The 24,065-nt window shown below is 40.5% G+C and overlaps 2 protein-coding genes across 14 annotated transcripts in view; one reads left to right on the top strand and one right to left on the bottom strand.

Moving 5' to 3' along the window:
* TUB (TUB bipartite transcription factor) overlaps positions 1-6,511 on the top strand; it is a 115,763-nt gene extending 109,252 nt beyond the window's left edge. The window contains exons 12-13 of one of the 2 annotated variants that reach the window (XR_009215498.1): positions 6,042-6,171; positions 6,462-6,505. Coding sequence is in view for 1 of the 2 variants with exons in the window: in XM_058446235.1 (XP_058302218.1) it covers positions 6,042-6,073 (32 nt within the window). In the remaining variant the exon portion in view is untranslated. Of the gene's footprint in view, positions 1-6,041 lie in introns of both variants that reach the window. The other variant, XM_058446235.1, reaches the window with a different exon arrangement.
* Positions 1-24,065, bottom strand: part of RIC3 (RIC3 acetylcholine receptor chaperone) — an 83,416-nt gene that overhangs the window by 34,873 nt on the left and 24,478 nt on the right. For 6 of the 12 annotated variants that reach the window (XR_004250233.2, XR_004250235.2, XR_004250232.2 and 3 more), the window contains exons 2-5: positions 13,216-13,442; positions 11,492-11,567; positions 10,584-10,677; positions 256-404 (exon numbers count right to left, since the gene is read on the bottom strand). Coding sequence is in view for 6 of the 12 variants with exons in the window: in XM_032166680.2 (XP_032022571.1) it covers positions 256-404; positions 10,584-10,677; positions 11,492-11,567; positions 13,216-13,442 (546 nt within the window). In the remaining 6 variants the exon portion in view is untranslated. Of the gene's footprint in view, positions 1-255; positions 405-2,088; positions 2,164-7,029; positions 9,072-10,583; positions 10,678-11,491; positions 11,568-13,215; positions 13,443-24,065 lie in introns of those variants that run through there. The other 6 variants (XR_004250239.2, XR_004250240.2, XM_032166682.2 and 3 more) reach the window with 6 other exon arrangements.

Below are 24,065 nucleotides of genomic sequence, written 5' to 3'. Positions count from 1 at the left end.
GCCAGGGGCAGGAGAAGGGCATTAGCTACAAAGAAGGGGGAGCTTTCTGGGCTAATGGAAATGTTCTTTATCAAAATTATGGTGTGATTACACAAACTCTATATATTTGTCAAAACTCATCCAACTGTACATTTAAAACTGGTTAATATTACTGTTTATGTATTATACCTCAATAATGAAGCTGATTTTTAAAAAATCTGTAAGATCTCTTTTCTGGGCTGACAGCTAATAAAAAAATGAGAAGACACTGTTTACCTTCCCAGTCCTCCATGTAAGGGGCGTCCTCAGCTTCTTTCTCTGGAGAAAATCTGTCAATGAATTTTCCTTCTTTCATGACCCTGGTGATTTCTTGGAGCTGATGCAGCAACCGTTTCTCTTGGTCAGAAGTCACAGTCTGTGCTCTGCTTAGAAATATCAGACAATCCAACCATTTAGTGGTAAATACTCCTAGGCAATGGACGTAAACATCACTATGGTCTGTCTGGATACTGGAATAGAAAGCGCAATTGCAGCAGATAATTATTCTAGGAATTGATCCTCCAACTGCATAGCTGGGAACTAGAGATGTTAGTTCAATGCTTTGATTTTATAAATGGGAAAACTAAAGCCCAGAATAGATCAAGTGATTGCCCAAGGTCCCAAAATTAGTTAATGTCAATAGTAGGATCAGACCCCCGATGTCTCAGCTTTTAGTTCAGTGTTTTTTCAGTGTATCTCGATGCCCTGATTCTCTAATCGCCTAACAATTTCACTGTTACTCACATTACTCCATTTACTACAAGCCACTTTTCTCTGAAGCAAGGTCATCAAAGGAAAACGTTGAGGGCCATTAGCATCAACCAGGGAAAATTTATGCTACTAGAATCACCAGGCTTAATTTACTTGTGCAGGTGTAAGGATATATTCTAAAATTTTAGAGGTGGGTAATTTTGAAAATTCAATCATCTAGACTAGGGAAACTGGGGTCCACAGAGGAGAAATATTGTTTATATATTCATACTGCCACTTAATGAAGCACTATAACTAAAACCACCCAGGCTTCTGATCGCATGCTGTGCAATTCTTGAAGCACAGAGCTCAAGTTCCACATTTTGGAAAACTTGGTTTGAATCCCAACTTAGTTGTGTGGCTCTGGCAAATATCTGCAAAAATAACATGAGACTCAAGGATAACAGTTTGATTATTTTCTTTTAGAGGAAAGCACTGCATCACACTGACAGGCAAACAAGGTCCTACTTAGAAGACTGATAACTATCTGCTTTGAGACCAGTTTTATCTAGCAGCAGGATTTAACGGAGGCTACTTATTCTCTTCTTAAAACCCAGACACAAGTTAATACAACACAAAGGAAAAATGATGTACTATGTACTAGCCTGTGGAGATGGTCGTCTATTTTTCTAACAGCCAGTTCTGAGCCTGCACTCATTTCTATGCTCAGCCTAACTTTAGCCTTAATGACTAATAAGGAAAGTGAAAAGAGTATTTCTCCTTTCAACATGAAGATAGTAACTGAGGAAAATGAAGAGCCAACATTACAAGAGACCTCAGTGAAAGGAAAAACGAAAACACCACGAGCTCCACTTCTTCCACACCAAGTAACTTCAAAGCCATGAACTACTAAAGATGCCTGTCTGTTCCACAGTCAGCTAAAATCCTTTACTTACAGGGCCTCTGATAGCTCTATTCTTCCCATCAGTACAGGAGTCCTGACTCTCCACAACTGCTCATGTGTCCTACACAACCCCTATTTCTTACTGTTAAAACAACCCATTTTGTGTGAGGCTTCTGGGTCAGACTAGAAGAGCTTAGCTGCCTATCACAAACTCTTGTCTCTTCAGGCAGCACATGTTACTTTTCCAGACTGCACACAGGGCATTCTGATCTTCAATGAACGAAACAGTCTTAATTCTGTTTCCTAAGTCATGGGAAATCAGAAGCCCTTATCCTAAAAGAGGATGGGTACACTACAGGAAGCAGGAACAGACAAGAGCTTTCCCAGAGAACTCCAATCCAAAGCATCCTCATTTCACTTCAAACAAGTATACTTTTATTGTCCATATCATGCATTATGCATTACTCATGGTCTACCTTATGACATCTTCTGAATTTATTGCAATGAATATCGTCATGGATTCCTTATCATCTCAACTTGGTTTGATACTCCTAGAGGGCAGTAATAATTAAGTTGACAACAGTATAGACACAATGCCATGATCACTGTTAAGAGCTCAATAATTACGTGTTAGTTTGATTGATCCCCATTTACTCACCATCCATTATTTTCTTCTACCTCCCTGAATTCTGGATTCCATTCTATCATTTTACAGAAAGTTGCAAAAACTTTTACTCCTAAGTGATTTTCACTTTACTAAGTCCAAGGGTCTTTTTCTCACATTTTATTCTTCTTGATTTCTCTATACCATAGACCATCCTCTGCTTGAAACCTCCTCCTCCCTTAGCTATTGGGACATTTGTATTCTCCCACTTCTTTAAACATTCCTTTTATCTATGATCCTAACTTTCTTCCACCCACCTCCCAAAACAATTTTCCCAAGGCTCAATCCTAGGACTCTCGTTTCTCCATTCTTATAATCATGCCCTCAGGAAGTTGACCCAGTATTACAGATTAGACCATCACCTCTACAGAAAAGATGTCCTAATGCTACTATTAATCTTGACTTTTCACACAAATTCCTATCTCACAGCTCCAGTTATTTCCTGGGCATTTCCACTTGGAGGCCTTGCAACTATGTTAAAGTTAACCTTAAATTCACCTCTTGAAACCAGGTCCCAGTTGGCTCAGGATCTTGAGCAACTGCATGAACAGGAAGACCAGAAGAGGCTGAGTATGGAAGATTCTAAGATGATAGAAAAATAAAAGGTCACAGTTGGGAAACAGCCTCACCAGAATTTTGAATTCTATAAGCCCAGCAGAATCATCAAGTTCCAAATGCAAGAGTTAAGTACAGAGAATTAAACAGATATTAATAACACCATTCATGGATAGAACAGAACTCAGACCAGTAAAAAGTTTCAGGATACTGCAGCAGAGTCTGATATGCCTCAAAGATTTGGTGATCTCACCTTTCTCCATGGAGATTTTCTCCATCTCTCACTCCCAGCCAATGATTTCCAAACCTGAGCCCTTTGCTCTGACCTCAAGAACCAAATTTCCTATTGCTGTTTCATATTATACACGGATGTTCTGATGGCATCTCAGACATACTCAGTGCTGAACTTATGATCTCAACTCTAAAACCTTATGTACTTTCCCTTCTTTTGTATTTTATCTTGGTTAATGCCATAATCTTCCTTCTAGTTTGGCTATAAATCTCCAATGCATCTTTATTTATTTATTCTTCTCCATTACTCTTATCTGGTTAGTAGTTTTCTTTTGGGGAACCAACTCCTCTTCCATTCATAGTGCAAAGATTAACGTGAGCCACCCATCCCCTACCTCTCCTTCAAGGGTAGCCATGTGACCCACAGCTAATTATCACATTCCATCCCCTTGGCTGCAGGGATTGATTCAGGGATAGATATAGGACCCAAGTTGGGCCAACTGTACTTTTGGACCTTGAACACACTGAAGCCCAAACTGAATAATTTTGACATTAAATTCATCCAGGCAACAGTCCATGAGGAGACTGTCCCTTTGTTCCTGCTCCCTAAATGCCCAAAGCTGCTCTGGTTACCACCCTTCCTGAAACCTGGATGTTCAGCTGTTCCTTTGATATTATGAGCTACCTCATATTCTTCCAATAAATTCTGCCTCCTCGTACTCCAAATTTTTTGCTAGCCAGAGTTGGCTGCCTGCAACCAAGGAACCCTGATAAAGCCTGTGATTTTTTTTTCTTCCATTAGGTCCCCTTAACTTGCCCCCACTTTTCCACTCTCACTGGCCTATTACCATTTGCTAGTCAATAGACTTCTAGCATGTAGTCACTCTATATATTACTGTAAGAGTTATTTTTCTAAAGCACAGCAAATCATGACATTTCTCCTCAAAAGCCTTCAGAGTCAAAATAAGTGTGTGTTGTGGGGGGAGAGAGGACCCAGGCAAACGAAAAAGTATATGCCAAGTCCAGAGGCAAAAAGGTACAGGTATTTTAGAGGAACAGCAAGTGGTCAGTGTGGCTGGACCACAGAGAGAGTGATGAAGAAAGATAAAGCAAGAGGGGTACACAAGACCAGGTCACTCAGGACCATGTAAGCTACGTTAAAGATTCTGTGCTTTTTCAAAATCAAAAGGGACCTGTTGAAGGATTAAAACAAAAGAGATAATCCGTTTGGAAAACAGAAAGAAAACTGAAAGGAGGCAAAATCAGAGAAACCACATGAGATAGTTATGACCTACATCAAAAATAGGCATTCATTCATTCACTCACTCACTCACTCTTCTACTTCATCTAATACTTTTTTGGAGCCTTTTATGTGCCTGTACTAAGCTCTACAGCTAAGAAGGATAATCCCTGACCTCACGGAAACTACAGTCTTTTGCAGGGAGACAGACTTATTAATTAAATAGAAATGACAAGACATGGTGATTGATGAGATATGGGAAGTAAAATAAAAGGTCAATCAAGGATAGCATCTAATTTCTGCTCTGGGCAACCAAGTGGATGGTGGAGCCATTTGCTGAGATGGAAATTAAAGGTAGAATAGGTTCAGTTGGGGGACAGATGATGAATTCCATCTTGGACATTCATTCATTCAATAAATATTTATCATATGATGAGGCTAAAGGTAGGTATCTATGAAATATGTCCAGTGGGCTCTGTATATAGAGGTCAGGAGCTGAAGTAAAGGAATGGTCATGATTTCCTCTTCTACCACAAAAACATACAAATGCTTATATCAAAAGTGAATAGGGGCCAGGTGCGGTGGCTCATGACTGTAATCCCAGCACTTTGGGAGGCCAAGGTGGGCAGATCACCTGAGGTCAGGAGTTCGAGTTGAGCCTGGCCAACATGGTGAAACCTTGTCTCTACTAAAAATACAAAAATTAGCCAGGCATGGTGGCACATGCCTGTAGTCCCAGCTACTCAGGAGGCTGAGGCAGGAGAATCACTTGAACCTGGGAGGTGGAGGTTGCAGTGACCTGAGATTGCACCACAGCACTGCAGCCTGGGTGACAGAGAGAGACTCCATCTCAAAAAAAAAAAAAAAAAAAAAAAAAAAGAATAGGTATTCTAATTCAATAAGTATTCCCTTAGTACCTACTATACAAACACAGTGAACAAAATAGGCTAAGTCTAGCCTCAAAGAGTTTACATTCCAGGAATATCATGGGAAAAATCTGTAGTCCCACATACATATTCGACGTGCCTGCCAGGGCCCTTTGCTGCCAGAGGTTACACCCTCCCTGCTTTTTTCATGGACTGCTTGACCATACCATGCTTCTAGCAGGTAAATTGTTACAACTTGGCATGCTATTCCAGAAAGGAATACAGCCTGTGATTTTTTTCTTCCATTAGGTCCCCTTAATTTATCCCCACTTTTCCACTCTCACTGGCCTATTTGTTACCATTTGCTCAAACCGTTTCAATAACCTTCTAGCATGTAGTCACCCTACGTATTACTATGAGTTACTTTTCTAAAGCACAGCAAATCGTGACATTCCTCCTCAAAAGCCTTCAGAATCAAAGTAAGTGTGTGTTGTAGGGGAAGAGAGGACCAAAATCATAACAGAAATCAGGACACCTCACTTCTGATTCCCAGATCCTTTCTTTAGTCTTTGTGTCCTTGAGCTAAACACTATGCTTAATATCAGACAGAACATAGCACAAGACTGACATTCTAGGTTTCATTATTTAAATATGTGTACAGACCTACATCCCTCACAAGTAAAAGCTTTCTGAAAAGTTTTATTAGATAATATCAAAAACTTTCCCCATATTTCTGTTCTTACTTAAGCATTAAGGTAAAGTTTCAGAAACTGCAGAGTTTTCTAATTTTAAGCCAACATCCTGCAGTTATGGAATATTATATAAAAGGACTTAAGAGGCTATAAATGAATGTATCTTCTGCTTTACCCCCAGAAACCCAGGGATGTGATACAATTTTGATCTGACAGAATACTAGAATATTTTGGCCTTTTCTAATAGTCATAGGAGCACAGACTTGTAAAAGAACAAATGCCACAGAAACTGAGGTTAAAGGACACAAACTGTAAGTATAAAAGGGAAAACATGTAGAAACATGGTGCTATGGTTTGAATATTTGTCTCCTCCTATACTCATGTTGAAACTTAATTGACATTGCAACAGTATTAAGAGGTGGCACCTTTATGAAGTGATTAGGACATGAAAGCAGAGCCCTCATGAACAGATTAATGCCATTAATCTCAGTGGGTTAGTTATCCCAAGATGGGCTGTTATAAAGTGGGGCTGGCCTCTGGTGCCTCCCTCTTTTGTATGTGCTTGCTTGCCCTTCCACCTTTCCACCATATGATGCTGCAGCAAGAAGACCCTCACCAGATACCTGCCTGTTAACCTTGGACTTCACAGCCTCCAGAACCGTGAGCTAAATAAACCTCTGTTCTTTATAAATTATCCAGTCTGTGGTATTCAGTTATACCAACAGAAAACATACGAACATATGGGCTGCCTAGTCCTTATAGTTTTTAGGGCATAAGTCCCATGGGGCCTACCTGTAAGGATAAAAGGTGTTGGATTAAGGAGTGTCAGAGAGAAAAATCACATCTGAGAACTAAAAAATGAAAGATTTGGTAAACTTCAGTGGGAAGACAGCTGCTCCCCAGTTCCTAAGAGGTAGGGTGGAAAAAGTTTTACACAACCTTTGCTATGCTGCAGGCTTCAATCAATATGTTCCCAAGGAGTCCACACCTCAGCATCGTATAAAAAGTAAACATTCTGGGCTAGGACCTGTGGCCCCTGAAATGAGATAGTACAACTCCAGATGTAGTATAGGGACAGCTTCTCTGCCTTTGCACATAAAAAAAGGAGACATAAACCTGGCATGAAGAGGACAGACAGTAGTTAGAGGTTATAGTATTGCATCCCTGGCTTGGGCTATAGATAGATTGTGTACATGGACTGAATGGTGGAGTAATTTGAGTTAAGGGAGTCTGCTACTCAACAGTAAATAATAATGAGAAAATATTTTCATATGGTCTCTTACCCCAAGCTCCAGGAATTAGGTCTCCCAAGTGAGAGGCCCTGCCCACAGAGGTTTCATCTATGGTTTTCTTTTTTTTAATGTATTTTTTTTTATTATACTTTAAGTTCTAGGGTACATGTGCACAATGTGCAGGTTTGTTACATATGTATACATGTGCCATGTTGGTGTGCTGCACCCATTAACTCGTCATTTACATTAGGTATATCTCCTAATGCTATCCCTCCCCGCTCCCCCCACCCCACAACAGTCCCCAGAGTGTGATGTTCCCCTTCCTGTGTCCAAGTGTTCTCACTGTTCAATTCCCACCTATGAGTGAGAACATGCGGTGTTTGTTATTTTGTCCTTGCAATAGTTTGCTGAGAATGATGGTTTCCAGCTTCATCCATGTCCCTACAAAGGACATGAGCTCATCATTTTTTATAGCTGCATAGTATTCCATGGTGTATATGTGCCACATTTTCTTAATCCAGTCTATCATTGATGGACGTTTGGGTTAGTTGCAAGTCTTTGCTATTGTGAATAGTGCTGCAATAAACATACGTGTGCATGTGTCTTTATAGCAGCATGATTTATAATCCTTTGGGTACATACCCAGTAATGGGATGGCTGGGTCACATGGTATTTCTAGTTCTAGATCCCTGAGGAATCGTCAAACTGTCTTCCACAATGGTTGAACTAGTTTACAGTCCCACCAACAGTGTAAAAGTGTTCCTATTTCTCCACATCCTCTCCAGCATCTGTTGTTTCCTGACTTTTTAATGATGGCCATTCTAACTGGTGTGAGATGGTATCTCGTTGTGTTTTGATTTGCATTTCTCTGATGGCCAGTGATGACGAGCATTTTCTCATGTGTCTGTTGGCTGCATAAATATCTTCTTTTGAGAAGTGTGTTTATATCCTCCGCCCACTTGTTGATGGGGTTGTTTTTTTCTTGTAAATTTGAGTTCATTGTAGATTTTGGATATAAGCCCATTGTCAGATGAGGAGATTGCAAAAATTTTTTCCCATTCTGTAGGTTGCCTGTTCACTCTGATGGTAGTTTCTTTTGCTGTGCAGAAGCTTTTTAGTTTAATTAGATCCCATTTATCAATTCTGGTTTTGTTGCCATTGCTTTTGGTGTTTTAGACATGAGGTCCTTGCCCATGCCTATGTCCTGAATGGTATTGCCTAGGTTTTCTTCTAGGGTTTTTATGGTTTTAGGTCTAACATTTAAGTCTTTAATCCATCTTGAATTAATTTTTGTATAAGGTGTAAGGAAGGGATCCATTTTCAGCTTTCTACATATGGTTAGCCACTTTTCCCAGCACCAGTTGTTAAATAGGGAATCCTTTCCCCATTTCTTGTTTTTGTCAGATTTGTCAAAGATCAGATAGTTGTAGATGTGTGGTATTACTGCTGAGGGCTCTGCCCTGTTCCATTGGTCTGTTCTCTGTTTTGGTACCAGTACCATGCTGTTTTGGTTACTGTAGCCTTGTAGTATAGTTTGAAGTCAGGTAGCATGATGCCTCCAGCTTTGTTCTTTTGGCTTAGGATTGACTTGGCAATGTGGGCTCTTTTTTGGTTCCATATGAACTTTAAAGTAGTTTTTTCCAATTCTGTGAAGAAAGTCATTGGTAGCTTGATGGGGATGGCATTGAATCTATAAATTACCTTGGGCAGTATGGCCATTTTCACGATATTGATTCTTCCTATCCATGAGCATGGAATGTTCTTCCATTTGTTTGTATCCTCTTTTATTTCGTTGAGCAGTGGTTTGTAGTTCTCCTTGAAGAGGTCCTTCACATCCCTTGTAAGTTGGATTCCTGGTTTTCATGACCCGTAGGTGTGGCCTGGGGTTTCCAATGGCCCAGGCGAGTGTAAAGATATTTTTTCAGACATAACTGTCTATAATAGCCTGGGTAGTTCTCCACCCAGACTGTAGGTGGCAGCTACAGGGTTAGGGCAGAAAAGGCCAGAAAAGTATAATTGCACAAATTGGTTTAGTCACACTCATACAAATAGTCACATGTTAGATAATGTATATAAAGCATTTAGTTCAGAGTGTGGTCCTTAGTAAGTGTTCAATAAATATCAATTATTATACACTCACACAGATATATTAATGTATCCATACAACTTTGGGGAACATTCCAGATAGTAACTCTGCTTTCCAGACAAAAAGAAGGTCAAGACTTCTAGGCCCACACAGGCAAGCTTCATCCTCACAAATGTCATTTCAACAGCACTGCAGATGTTGCAGGGAAATTCCAGGTCAGGAGGCTGCAATCTGAGGATACCCACTCTCTCATATCCAGCCAAAGATAGGCAAGGCTGACGCCAGTGAACAGAGAAAGGGCACAGGGTACTAGTACTATAAAGGATGGCAAATAGAGGCTAAGGTAGAGCAACGATTTCCTGGGGCAAAAACTACAGTGTGCCCACAAAGATGCAGGAGGGACATTTCAACACTTCCTTCTACATGGAATTCTGCCACTCGCCCTAACATTCTTCCTCCATCCTTGCCAGACCTAGCTGAAACTGAACCCTTCTTTGTCCTCCATTCTGGTTTTTCCTTCCTGGCCTTTCTATATCCACGTTTTCTTGGTTGTTGTCCGCTTCTATCAACCTCCTGAAGCCACCTTTTCAGATCCTCAGCCAGCCTGGTAGCAAGAGGAGTGTCTTCCCTTTGGGATATTCTAAATGGCCAGTTTGGCTCTTAACATCTAATTTACATGTAATTCTGTGCTGGCACAGTCAACACAAACATGAATGCCTAATCTGATCACACTTGCTCTCTTATTTTGTCTCAAGTAGAAAGCATCATGTTCAATAACCTGGTTTTACTTAAAATTATACCTATTTTAGACAGCTAGGAAATCTTCTTTCTTAAATCCTGTGACTGTAGGAGTTACTCACAAATTTATTCACTTTCACAATAATTTGCATATTAAGCTTTTGAAAACTGAGGTTGCTTGACAGTATGTGAATGAAAAATGTTAAATGATAAAGAATACATAAGTGACATATTTACAATTTAAAAACTGACAGTACATAAAATGAAAATAAGTGGTCTATTTATCAAAAACAAAAGCATAATTTTGAATTTTCTTTCCTTTTCTTTTTTTGAGACAGAATTTAGCTCTTGTTGCCCAGGCTGGAGTACAAGGGCATGATCTCGGCTCACTGCAACCTCTGCCTCCCAGGTTCAAGCAATTCTCCTGCCTCAGCCTCCCGAGTAGCTGGGATTGCAGGTGTGCACCACCACACCTGGCTAATTTTGTATTTTTAGTAGAGACAGGGTTTCAACATGTTGGTCAGGATGGTCTCAAACTCCTGACCTCAGATGATCCACCCACCTCGGCCTCCCAAAGTGCTGGGATTACAGGCCTCAGCCACTACACCCAGCCTGAATTTATTTTCTAAATGAGAAATAGTCTGAGTCCTGTTACATGAAAACCTACCTCTCACCATTAGGTCCCACTCTGTTGATTAATTTTTCCATGGCTGCTTCTGTCTCCTTCAGTTTTTCTTGCAGTTGAGCAAGCTCAAAACTGGCTGAAAAATAAGCAACAATCTAAGAACCATCACAGACAACTCCCTAAACCTGTTAAAGAGACCACAAATTTTTAAAAAGCTATTGTACTGTTGAACTTCCCATTACTATCTCATTGAAGAACACAGCAGTTTTATTAAAGGACTCTGTGAATATTTAAGATTTCCAAAAAGGATGCAAAGTGTGACTGGGATATTTAGTTCCATAGAAAATCCAGAAGTAAATCCAAAAAGCAGTTACAGCCCAGATAAACACGATTTCCTGCAATGCTTTTGCCAAGTCTCTTCTTTGCGGGTGGTAAATTTTTCATAGGTTATTTTCCCTGACATACATTCTAGTCTATAAATTCTTGAGGAAAGAGCCATGTTGTATAAATTTAATTTCCCTAGAGAACACAGAATATTCTAGTTGTGTAATAAGTATCTGATGGCCATGTTTAAAGAGTCAGAAGTGTTAAACTCTTTCCCCAGATCTAAAAACTGATTTGGGCAATGATATGATTTCTCTGCCTCCATTTTGCTCTCTGCTACCAATATTTTGAAGTCTGAAAATGAGAAGTCATTCCAAACGTGAAATATTAATTTGTTAATATATAAAAAAGTGAACTGATGGTTTTGTACTTTTTGTAGCTATCCCTCCCTTAAAACCCCAACATCAATATAAAAACTTTGAGAATTCCCAGAACTAAGGCAAAAATGGCATCAGATTTGGAGCAACTTTTGAGAAATGCTTTTAAGACATACCCAGACTGTCCCTGTGGCTATAAAACTGTTTGACTCAATAAGACCTGTGAATATATTGAGAAGGGGCACTTACTAATTTTCCTGTGGGTGTTTCCAGGCGTGGCAGTATAGCACTTCCCAACCTCTGCAGTTGTTTTCCCCTTTGAGAGCTGAGAATTGAAGGAGGTATAGCACATCAACTGCAGCTCAGAACCTCAGTCACGGAACCCCTCATATTAAACAAAAAAAAAAGGTTGGGAAACAAACATGAAGGTCAGAAATTAAATCAAATAGCAACACTAGAGAAATAGCTCAAAAAAAAAAACAAAAAAAAAAAAAAAAAAAAACGCCAAAAGATGAGAAGGTTTCCAAGTAAAAAATTATCAAAGCACAAGTGTAAAAAGTAAAGCAGAGGTTCCTCTTCAAAGAGACTTTACTCCCCACGTAATTAGGAATAGTAACTTCTCTTAGAAGCAAAATTTATTCAAGAACCTGTGCTAACATGCTCAGATATCTGCTAGCCATAATAAAGAAATCAAGGTACTTTATGTTCTCAGCTCTCACAGTTTAGCCTAAATATTTGCCCTGGCATGCTTATACTGGTCCAAGCAAGCATTAGGTCATAGCCTGTTCCTCTTCCTTATATGAAGGTGTTTTTACCTTTCTCAGCATTCCACAAGTTACTTCCTCCTTCCTTTGTTCTCCTCTGCCTTTGCCTCTTTTAAAAAGTTCTAAGTCGCTAGCCAATCAGTACAAATACAAAATGTGAGATCCCGTTCCAGCCAATGGAAACCGGACACAGCAGTAAGGTGGATGCGTCAGGTTATAAATGACCCTGTCTCCTTTGTTCAGTGTACTCTCGTGGCAAAACTGCTGGCGAGTGTACCCTTTCTGCAGAAAGTAAAAATGGCCTTGCTGAGGAAATTAAATTTACATCCAAGTGCTATTTCTTTACAGCACCAGGGAACAAGCATTTCTAACACAAGGGAAAAAAAAATCTCCCTATAGGTCATCTTCCTTGCTCATGCTCATCTAAAAGGGATGTGTGGCACCCTATAGGCATTCTTACAGACTCAATTCAGACTGCCTGCAGAATTCCTGGGCAAGAAAGAACTCATCTTATTTAAGCTTATGCTAGACAGGAGGGCAAAGTGAAGCTTCTGCCTCTACTTCACAGTACAGGGGCCCAGGGCCTGCAAAGGCCTGCCTGAAGGTGGAACTTAACTGAAGGTCTGCTTTAAAGAACCCACACCCATGTCTCCCCAGAGCTAGGAAATATCAGGCTTAATTTCAGGATGGACAGTTCTGTCTCAGGAGAATTATTGGAGATAATATTAAAAACAGCATCACATATTCCTGTGGAGAAAAAAGGAGCATAAAGTGGTGTCATTATTTGGCCTTACAATGGCTATTTGGAAATCACTATGCCAATCCCAATAATAAAAGTTCTTCTTAGAAAATCTTTATTCCTTTTCGGCCTGTAAAGATGTTAATTTTTTTTTTTTTTTTTTTTGGCGGGAGAGTGCTTTGAATTGTATCACTCACTGGATTAAGAACCAAAAGATCCAGGTTCAAGTCCTAGTTCTGCCTTGTTAGTTGTGAATTTTGGGGCAAAACACTTAAACACTGAGTAAACATTTCTTATGTGAAACTGAAATAATGGCTATCCTAAGTAACTCATGAAGAGATGACAGGATTTAAAGAGATGATGGATTTGAAATAATTTTATGAACTATAAAAAGTTTTAATGTAGACAATGATTTTTATTGCCATATTAGATTTTTATTGGTGTAATATGATTAGGATGATTCTACTTACCTTAAATAGAATGTACAGTATATATAAAAAAATCCCAAAACCGTAGATTGGAATAATCTGCCCCATCAGACCTCTTCCACTACCTCCTCCTCCAGCACCTCCACCTGATCCTTTGGCCTTTGCAAATGCCTCTGCAAGGTGAGACCTCTGGAAACGAGGCCCAGGAGTCTGGCCATCTGAGGGTACTTGGTGATGACGTATCGTAGGTGGAAATTGGCCCAATTTTCCTGAGAAAATAATAATCAGTTTTTATCTCTTCTACTATTTTAAAGATGGCTATCATGAAAACACCAAATCATTAAGGTATAAATAACAGAGGCCAACTCAAACAAGTTTAAGAAAAAAATGGGAACTTAATTAAAAGGATATAGAGGTATCACACAGATCCTAAATACGATGTGTCATCCCTAGCTGTTCACCAAACCCATTTTCTCTTCCTTCTGGGTCCTTAGCTGGACCACATTTTTCAGACTCCCATACAATTAAATGTGGCCATATAACTGAGTTCCAGCCAAGGAATGTGAGTAACTGTGCTAGCTGAAGGCCTGGTCTATAAAACCTCCCTTGTTATTCAACCCCATGATCATTTCTCTTCTGCAACATGGATGCTGACACCCAGGGGGACCTTGGAAGCCATGGGTAGACAACAGCAAAGCCTCCATCAACCTGACTCCTAAATAACTATGTAGTGCAGAGCCCTCCACTGCTGCCACCTCACTCACTTAGAGTCATCTGGACCTGTCTGTAAGAGTGAGAAATCAACTTCTATTGTGTTAGGGTCATTATACACTGTGGAATCTATTTGTTATAGCAGTTAGCCACCCCTAACTAATAGAGATAAGAAAATACAATGTGGTCTCAGGAGAAAAGAGAACTAGAAACTGGAAAGCCATCAGCATCCAGGACAGGTACTTTCACATTCTAGCTCAATCTCTCTCCCTCTCTATGGGGCCATAAGGTTTTTTCTTTGTTTTTCTGAGCACATCTTCTTTATTCTTTCTCTGCAGACCATTTCTCTAGCTCCTTTGTGCACACAGGGGAAGATGGTCACTCACACCCCTCAGTTTGCATGTTCTTCAACAGGCTGAGACATCCTAATTTCAAATTCCTTGGAGGAGGACTTTAAGTACTCAGCTTGGGTAGGTATACATCTCTTTCCAATCAGCTATAGCTGAGCAGACAGGATTGATATAGCACAAACAGGGTGAAAAAGGGGCTCAATCTTGTGAGTGGAAGAGCAGGGCTTGGCGGGAGGGGCAGAGGCAGGGGGAGGTGTTACATCAATTTTTTTGCATTTTTTTTTTCCTCCATCAAGAGCAGTCAAACGTTAACACCAAGTACCAGAAAGGAATCTTCAAATGGCCAAATAAACAGGCTTGTATGAAAAACCACCAGGAGATAACATTACAGAACAGGAAATACTAGAGAGTATAAATAACACTCTAAATAAATAACACTCTAAAAATAGAAATAAAAAAATTGTTGGATTTGACTTGAACAAAATTGACAAAGATGTGGAGAGGCATGAATCCTCATGCACTATGGGTAAGTGATACAGATATTCTACCTAGTGATCTGGCTGTACTTCGTGATATTACGTATGTACACACCCTATGATCCAATGATCCCACTCTGGTGAATAAATCCCACAGAAAATCTCAAATAAGGTTATATATATGTGAATTACAGACTTTATAGACCTATGTGAGAATGTTTGCTGTGACAACAGTGTAGTAGGGAGTATGAAGTTAACTCTGATTTCCTTAACTGGAAGAATGGAAAATCAAAATGGAGTGAATACAAATACGGAATTCTACATAGCTTTGGAAACCACACTTTAGACATACCTACAGCAACACGAATACATCTTTAAAAACATAGCATTAGGTTAAGAATAAGCAAATACCATTATGTAGGTTGAAAACACACACATAACGATATTATATATCTTTCAAGCAAATATGTGTATTTATGTTTATGTCTTTATATCCATCAGAGTAGGTGCATATGAACAGGAAAGGGAACTGGAATGTGGATTGAGGATAAAGAACTAAAAGAATAAAACAAGAAAGTAAACTTGCACTAACAAAGTTAATAAAATGCTATGAACTGAGAACTGCCTTTAAGTCGTCGATGAAGAGTCAAACTAAAACATTTCAAGAGATTTATTCTGAGCCAAATATAAGTGACCATGGCCCATGACACAGCCCTCAGGAGGTTCTGAGAACATGTACCCAAGGCGGTTAGGGTGCAGCTTGGTTTTACACATTTTAGAGAGACATGAGACTTCAATCAAATAAATTGGTTTGGTCCAGAAAGGCAGGATAATTTGAAGGGCGGGGTGGGGTGGTGGGGGGCGGGGTGCTTCTAGCCTACAGGTAGATTTTAAAATTTTCTGGTTGACAATTGGTTGAGTTTATCTAAAGATCAATAGAAAGGAAATGTTTAGGTTAAGATAAAGGGTTGTGGCGAGGAGGTTTTCCAATTTCACTGTGTAAAGGAAGCTCTCAGATAGCAGACTTCTGAGGGAGTAGGTTGTAAAATGTTTCTTACGTGAAAGGAAAATATCATGGGCCCCTTCAAGGTGGGGAATTGGTCCTGGCAAATCTGCCTCCCATTTCTATTCAAAGTCATCTTCCTGCTCACTGAGAAAGATGCATATCTGACTGCCTCCTTTGGAAAGAGTAATCAGAAATTCAAAAGAATGCAACCATTCCTCTCTCACCTATCTGTGACCTGGAAGCCCCTTCACCACCTTGAGTCTTCCTGCCTTTGCTTTAAGTTATCCTGCCTTTCCAGACCAAACCAATGTACTTCTTACACATATTGATTGATGTCTCATGTCTCCCTAAAATGTACAAAACTAAGCTGTGCCCTGACCACCTTGGGCACATGTCATCAGGACTTCTTGAGGCCATGTCATGGGCACACGTCCTGAACCTTGGTAAAATAAACGTTCTAAATTAACTGAGATCTGTCTCAAATTTTGGTGTTTACACTTATCAGACTTAAAAGGGTGCCTTAGTTGATTGTCTCCTGGGTCTGGAAAGAAAGAAAGAAAAAGAAAAGCGGGTGGAAAGGAGATTCTCTATAGAATGTGGACCTTTCCCACAAGAGACAACCTTGCAGGGCAATTTCAAGATATGACAAAGAAATATATTTGGGGTTAAAATATTTTTATTTCTTTTCTTATTTGTTATGTGAAGTTATGCTAGAATCAGGTGGGAAAGCAGGCTAGATTATATGGGGTGAAATAAAACCCCTCTGATGAGACTTCACAGTTTGTAGGGTGTGCCTCCCCAGGCCTGTTAGGTAGGAATTTGGGTAAGATTTTTTTTTTTTTTTTTTTTGAGAGGGAGTCTCGCTCTGTCACCAGGCTGGAGTGCAGTGGCGCGACCTCGGCTCATCGCAACCTCCGACTCCCTGGTTCAAGTGATTCTCCTGCCTCAGCCTCCCGAGTAGCTGGGATTACAGGCATGCGCCACCACGCCCAACTAATTTTTGTGTTTTTAGTAGAAACGGGGTTTCACCATGTTGGCCAGGATGGTCTTGATCTCCTGACCTCATGATCCGCCCCCCTCGGTCTCCCAAAGTGCTGGGATTACAGGCATGAGCCAAATTTGGGTAAGACTTAAAAAATCAGAATTTAGTTCTCAAAGTCAACTCTGCTCCTGAGGTAAGAAAGAAGGTAGGTGGGCAGGTAGGCTTGGAAGTTGCCTTCTGCCTTGTATCCTTTCTCAGCCAAGCTCCACTCCAGTGATACTCCTTTTCCTCTCAATATTGACTTTAAATGACACGGAAAATTTTGAAAAGCTTTTTTTTAAAGAGTGGGTCAGCAACAGAAGCACAGCTTTAGACAGTAAAAGAAGGAGATGACCATGTCACCACCCTTTATTCTGGATGCTGGTGACTATGCCCTTTTAAATTTTCAAGGATCTTAGTATATTAAATGATGAGTACTGGCTTTGGCTATTATGCACCTTCAAAGCATGCCTAGCCAGCATTCAGGAAGCTAACTTTTCTCTTGAGAGAATCTGATGTATCAGGTGCCTAATGTTCAATAAACTAGATCTAATATTTGTAGCATTATGTTGTGGAACTTCACCTTACTGTGTTGAGAATACTATCTTCAAATCTGGCATAAAACAAAAAAATTAAAAATTAAAAACAGGTAATTATAAAAAAGCATTATTTCGCATCTCTAAAATTTAAGAATGACATTACACATCTCCCCCAAAACTTTTATAGATCTGTCAGCCAGGAAAATTTTAGGATACCTATTATGTTCAAGATTCTGCCATATGCAAGAAAAGAAGAGAGCGATAAAGGTAATAGAAATAATAGTTCCCACATGGAACAATGCCTTCAAAACCAGAATATCTTAAACAAAGACATAAGTAACAGCAGCAGCAACAGCAGCAGCAGGGTGTCAAGGACCTTTTTACTAGATAAACTAAATATTCAAGTATCGAAAAGATGCAGAATCTTTCTTTTAAAAAAAGAGGAGTTGTCTAGGCGCAGTGGCTCACACCTGTAATCCCAGCACTTTGGGAGGCTGAGGTGGGTGGATCACGAGGTCAGGAGATCAAGACCATCCTGGCTAACATGGTGACACCCTGTCTCTACTAAAAATACAAAAAAAAAAAAAAAAAAAAAAAAAAATTAGCCGGGTGTGGTGGCAGGCACCTGTAGTCCCAGCTACTAGGGAGGCTGAGGCAGGAGAATGGCATGAACCCGGGAGGCGGAGCTTGCAGTGTGCCAAGATCGCGCCACTGCACTCCAGCCTGGGTGACAGTGCAAGAATCTTGTCTTAAAAAATAAATAAATAAATAATAAAAAATAATAAAAAAAAAACAGGAGCCAAATGGAGTCAATTACTGAAGGGAATGAAGGAATAGGAGAGAAGCAAAAGCACACCAGGAAGAAAGAAGAGTGTGTACATGAGACTGAGAACAAAGAATCCATTAAGTAGGACTTACTATCAAATTAGTTCAGCTCCATTTAGGGAAGTAACAAGAGATAAGAAGATGGGGAGGAGTTAAAATGCTAATTTGTGTGATATATAAATTTGATACAGTGGACCTTGACGAGAAGGGTACTTGATGGGGATTAATCTAGCAGGTGAATATAGGGTCTAATATAGACAGAAACTAGGGTCTGGGAAAACATCAAAAAGGCTATTATAGTAATTTAGCACTGAGATGCAAATCTCTGAGGTGGTGGCTAGAGCTATAAAAAGGAAAGGATAGGTCTATAAACTAAAAATAAAATTCTAAGCCCACCAACTGACTGATGGGTCATCTCTTGGCCAAGGGGACACCAAAGTAACCTTGAAAACTAAATTCTTGGCTATGATGGGATGGGGGTCCAAACCCACCCCATTATAACCCTTCCCTCGCAAACCACTATTAGCCTTTCTTCCCTAACTACCAAACAGAAACCAGCCATTTCAAAAAAAATCCACCACTGCTATCAACCAGCCACCTGATACTGTCCCTCCTTTTTTGCCTGATAAGAGACTACCAACCACAGAATGGTTCTGGCTAGTCTACAGAGAATGCACAGTAAGGGTTTTCATGTCTTCTGCTTCACCTTTTGATGTCAGAGGGCTGAAAACTCCACTCTCTGACCACGCTATTACTGCCATTTTGTGTGTATGAGACTCATGAAGGACATGCTTCTCTTTTCATAAATATTCATGACTCGCCCTATAGCTTACTGAATATGTATATATGGCCACCCTGCTCAGCATGAATTCCTGTTCCCTTTGCCCATCCCTCCAAGTGTGTGTTTCTGCTTCTGGCTGGAGGCTACACTTCCCAGCCTGTCAGAATGGCCACCCTGAAGGTTGTAACCCTTTATAAAAAATAGAGTCTCCTCTTCTCTTCTAAATTTATAAATCGTATTTTTTAAGTTAACATGTCCAAGGTCTATTACCTATGCAATCAGTGCCATTTAACACTGAACAAAAATAGAGCTCATGGAGGAGGAGTCAGAAAACTCCAAGATCAACAGTTTAAGATAGAGAAGATAATGAAGAAACTTGGAAGGCTTACTGTTAGGGAACAACTGAATATACATTTTTCACACATTATATTCCAGTTGTTGATGGAATACAGAAATTTTTTTTATTAGACTGCAGTTAGGCTTAAGAGGAAACTCTAAGCTACCTAAATGATAAAGCTAATTAAAATTGAGTGAATGGTTCCCAATACCAAAGGCTGGAAGAATATTGTATTTATGTGGAAAAAAGAGAAAGAAAAGAAAAATGCACTAGCCAAAGATGACTAGAAACAAACCAGTATTATAAAAGTCAGAGGAGGATGAAACTGAAGGCAACTGAGAAGCCTGGAAACAGATAAACTAATGGCAATCCTTGTTTTCAGACACAATATATTCTTGAGAAATGGATGGCCATAACATGAAATCCTGACTGTCCACCTGTTTAGACAATAACAGAAACCAAAGTACTACAAAGCCTCAAAGGGGGCCTTAAGTCATCCAGTCTTAATAAATGGTGTGGGGCCAGCTAGATATTCACATGTAAAAGAATAAAATTGGACCTCTCTCATATCATATACAAAAATTAACTCAAAATGGATGAAAGACCTAATTATAAGAGCTAAAACTTTAAAATCTCACAGGAAAACATAGACATAAATCTTTGTGACTGTGGATTAGGTGACAGTTTCTTAGAAAGGACACCAAAAGCACAAACAACAAAAGGTAGGCAAAGTTGATGTCATCAAAATTTAAAACTCTGGTGCTGCAAATGACACCATTAAGAAAGTGAAGACAACCCACTGAGTGGGAGAAAATATTTGCTAATCATGTATCTGAAAAGGGTTAGTATCCAAAATATATAAAGAATTCTTACCATGCAACATTAAAAAGACAAATAACCCAAGTAAAAATGAACAACTGTGGCCAGGTGTGGGAGCTCATGCTTGTAAATCCATCACTTTGGGAGGCTGAGGTGGGCAGATCATTTGAGGTCACAAGTTCAAGACCAGCCTGGCCAACATGGTGAAACCGCATCTCTACTAAAAATACAAAAAAAATTAGCTGGGCATGGTGGTGCATGCCTGTAATTCCAGCTACTTGGGAGGCTGAGGCAGGAGAATTGCTTGAACCCAGGAGACGAAGGTTGCGATGAGCAGAGATCACACCACTGCACTCCAGCCTGGGTGACAGAAGTGAGACTCAGTCTCAAAAAAAAAAAAAAAAAGAGCAAGGGATCTGAATAGACATTTCTCCAAAGAAGACAAATGTCCAATAAGCACAGGAAAGGATGCTTAACACCATACGCCACCAAGGAAATGCAAATCAAACTCACGAGGAGATACCACTTCACACTAACTAGGATGGCTATAATGAAAAAGATAACAGCAAGTGTTTGAGGGATGTAAAGAAAAAGGAACTCTCATATGCTGCTAGTGGGAACATAAAATGGTGCAGCTGCTTTGGAAAACAGTCTGGCAGTTTCTCAAAAGGTTAAACATAGAGGAACCACATGACCCAGAAATTCTACTCTTAGGTATACAGCCAGGAATATGCTCACACCAAAACTTGTACACAAATGTTCACAGCAGCATTATTCATAGTATCTAAATGTCCATCAACTGATGAACAAACAAAATGTAGTATATCCACACAACACAGTATTATCCAGCCATAAAAAGGAATAAAGTACTGATCCATTCTACAACATGGATGAACTCCGAAAATACTATAAGTGAATACAGTCAGTCATGGAAAACCACATACTATATGGTTCCGTTAAGAAATATCCGGGGGGGGGGGGGGGGGGGGGAGCCAAGATAGCTGAATAGGAACAGCTCTGGCCTGAGTGACACAGAAGACGGGTGATTTCTGCATTTCTGTTTGAGGTACCAATTTCATCTCACTAGGGAGTGCCAAACAGTGGGTGCAGGACAGTCGGTGAAGCGCAGTGTGTGCGAGCCGAAGCAGGGCGAGGCATTGCCTCACTCGGGAAGCGCAAGGGGTCAGGGAGTTCTCTTTCCTAGTCAAAGAAAGGGGTAACAGACGGCACCTGGAATATCGGGTCAGTCCTAATACTGCGCTTTTCCAACGGGCCTGGAAAACGGCACACTAGGAGATTGTGTCCCGCACCTGGCTCGGAGGGTCCTATGCCCACAGAGTCTTGCTGATTGCTAGCACAGCAGTCTGAGATCAAGCTGCAAGGCCGCAGCAAGGCTGGGGGAGGGGCGCCCGCCATTGCCCAGGCTTGCTTAGGTAAACAAAGCAGCCAGGAAGCTCGAATTGGGTGGAGCCCACCACAACTCAAGGAGGCCTGCCTGCCTCTGTAGGCTCCACCTCTGGGAGCAGGGCACAGACAAACAAAGTCAGCAGGAACCTCCACAGACTTAATTGTCCCTGTCTGACTGACAGCTTTGAAGAGAGTAGTGGTTCTCCCAGCTGGAGATCTGAGAACAGACAGACTGCCTCCTAAAGTGGGTCCCTCACCCCTGAGCAGCCTAACTGGGAGGCACCCCCCAGTAGGGACAGACTGACACCTCACTCGGCCGGGTACTCCTCTGAGACAAAACTTCCAGAGGAACTATCAGACAGCTGAATTTGTGGTCTCACGAAAATCCGCTGTTCTGCAGCCACCGCTGCTGACACCCAGCCAAACAGGGTCTGGAGTGCACCTCTAGTAAACTCCAACAGACCTGCAGCTGAGGGTCCTGTCTGGTAGAAGGAAAACTAACAGAAAGGACATCCACACCAAAAACCCATCTGTACATCACCATCATCAAAGACCAGAAGTAGATAAAACCACAAAAACGGGGAAAAAACAGAGCAGAAAAACTGGAAACTCTAAAAAGCAGAGCACCTCTCCTCCTCCAAAGGAACGCAGTTCCTCACCAGCAACGGAACAAAGCTGGACGGAGGATGACTTTGACGAGTTGAGAGAAGAAGGCTTCAGACGATCAAACTACTCTGAGCTATGGGAGGAAATTCAAAACAATAGCAAAGAAGTTAAAAACTTTGAAAAAAAATTAGAAGAATGGATAACTAGAATAACCAAGGGAGAGAAGGGCTTAAAGGAGCTGATGGAGCTGAAAGCCAAGTATTGAGAACTACGCGAAGATTGCAGAAGCCTCGGTAGCAGATGCAATCAACTGGAAGAAAGGGTATGGCTGATGGAAGATGAAATGAATGAAATGAAGTGAGAAGGGAAGCTTAGAGAAAAAAAGAATAAAAAGAAATGAACAAAGCCGCCAAGAAATTTGGGACTATGTGAAAAGACAAAATCTATGTCTGTTTGGTGTACCTGAAAATGACGGGGAGAATGGAGCCAAGCTGGAAAACACTCTGCAAGATATTATCCAGGAGAACTTCCCCAATCTAGCAAGGCAGGCCAACATTCAGATTCAGGAAATACAGAGAACGCCACAAAGATACTCCTCGAGAAGAGCAACTCCAAGACACATAATTGTCAGATTCACCAAAGTTGAAATGAAGGAAAAAATGTTAAGGGCAGCCAGAGAGAAAGGTGTCGGGTTACCCACAAAGGGAAGCCCATCAGACTAACAGCTGACTATTCGGCAGAAACTCTACAAGCCAGAAGAGAGTGGGGGCCAATATTCAACATTCTTAAAGAAAAGAATTTTCAATCCAGAATTTCATATCCAGCCAAACTAAGCTTCATAAGTGAAGGAGAAATAAAATACTTTACAGACAAGCAAACGCTGAGTGATTTTGTCACCACCAGGCCTGCCCTAAAAGAGCTCCTGAAGGAAGCACTAAACATGGAAAGGAACAACCGGTACCAGCCACTGCAAAAACATGCCAAATTGTAAAGACCATCGAGGCTAGGAAGAAACTGCATCAACTAACGAGCAACATAACCAACTAACATCATAATGACAGGATCAGATTCACACATAACAATATTAATGTTAAATGTAAATGGGCTAAATGCTCCAATTAAAAGACACAGACTGGCAAACTGGATAAGGAGTCAAGACCCATCAGTGTGCTGTATTCAGGAAACCCATCTCACATGCAGAGACACACATAGACTCAAAATAAAGGGATGGAGGAAGATCTATCAAGCAAATGGAAAACAAAAAAAGGCAGGGGTTGCAATCCTAGTCTCTGACAAAATAGACTTTAAACCAACAAAGATCAAAAGAGACAAAGAAGGCCATTACATAATAGTAAAGGGATCAATTCAACAAGAAGAGCTAACTATCCTAAATATATATGCACCCAACACAGGAGCACCCAGATTCATAAAGCAAGTCCTGAGTGACCTACAAAGGGACTTAAACTCCCACACAATAAAAATGGGAGATTTTAACACCCCACTGTCAACATTAGACAGATCAACGAAACAGAAAGTTAACAAGGATATCCAGGAATTGAACTCAGCTCTGCACAAAGTCGACCTAATAGACATCTACAGAACTCTCCACCCCAAGTCAACAGAATATACATTTTTTTCAGCACCACACCACACCTATTCCAAAATTGACCATATAGTTGGAAGTAAAGCTCTCCTCAGCAAATGTAAAAGAACAGAAATTAGAACAAACTGTCTCTCAGACCACAGTGCAATCAAACTAGAACTCAGGATTAAGAAACTCACTCAAAACCGCTCAACTACATGGAAACTGAACAACCTGCTCCTGAATGACTATTGGGTACATAATGAAATGAAGGCAGAAATAAAGATGTTCTTTGAAACCAATGAGAACAAAGACACAACATACCAGAATCTCTGGGACACATTCAAAGCAGTGTGTAGAGGGAAATTCATAGCACTAAATGCCCACAAGAGAAAGCAGGAAAGATCCAAAATTGACACCCTAACATCACAA

The sequence above is a fragment of the Hylobates moloch genome, unplaced genomic scaffold (genome assembly GCF_009828535.3).
Source record: "Hylobates moloch isolate HMO894 unplaced genomic scaffold, HMol_V3 SCAFFOLD_11, whole genome shotgun sequence".
Classification (NCBI taxonomy): Eukaryota; Metazoa; Chordata; class Mammalia; order Primates; family Hylobatidae; genus Hylobates; species Hylobates moloch.
This window is presented reverse-complemented; position numbering and strand designations above follow the sequence as displayed.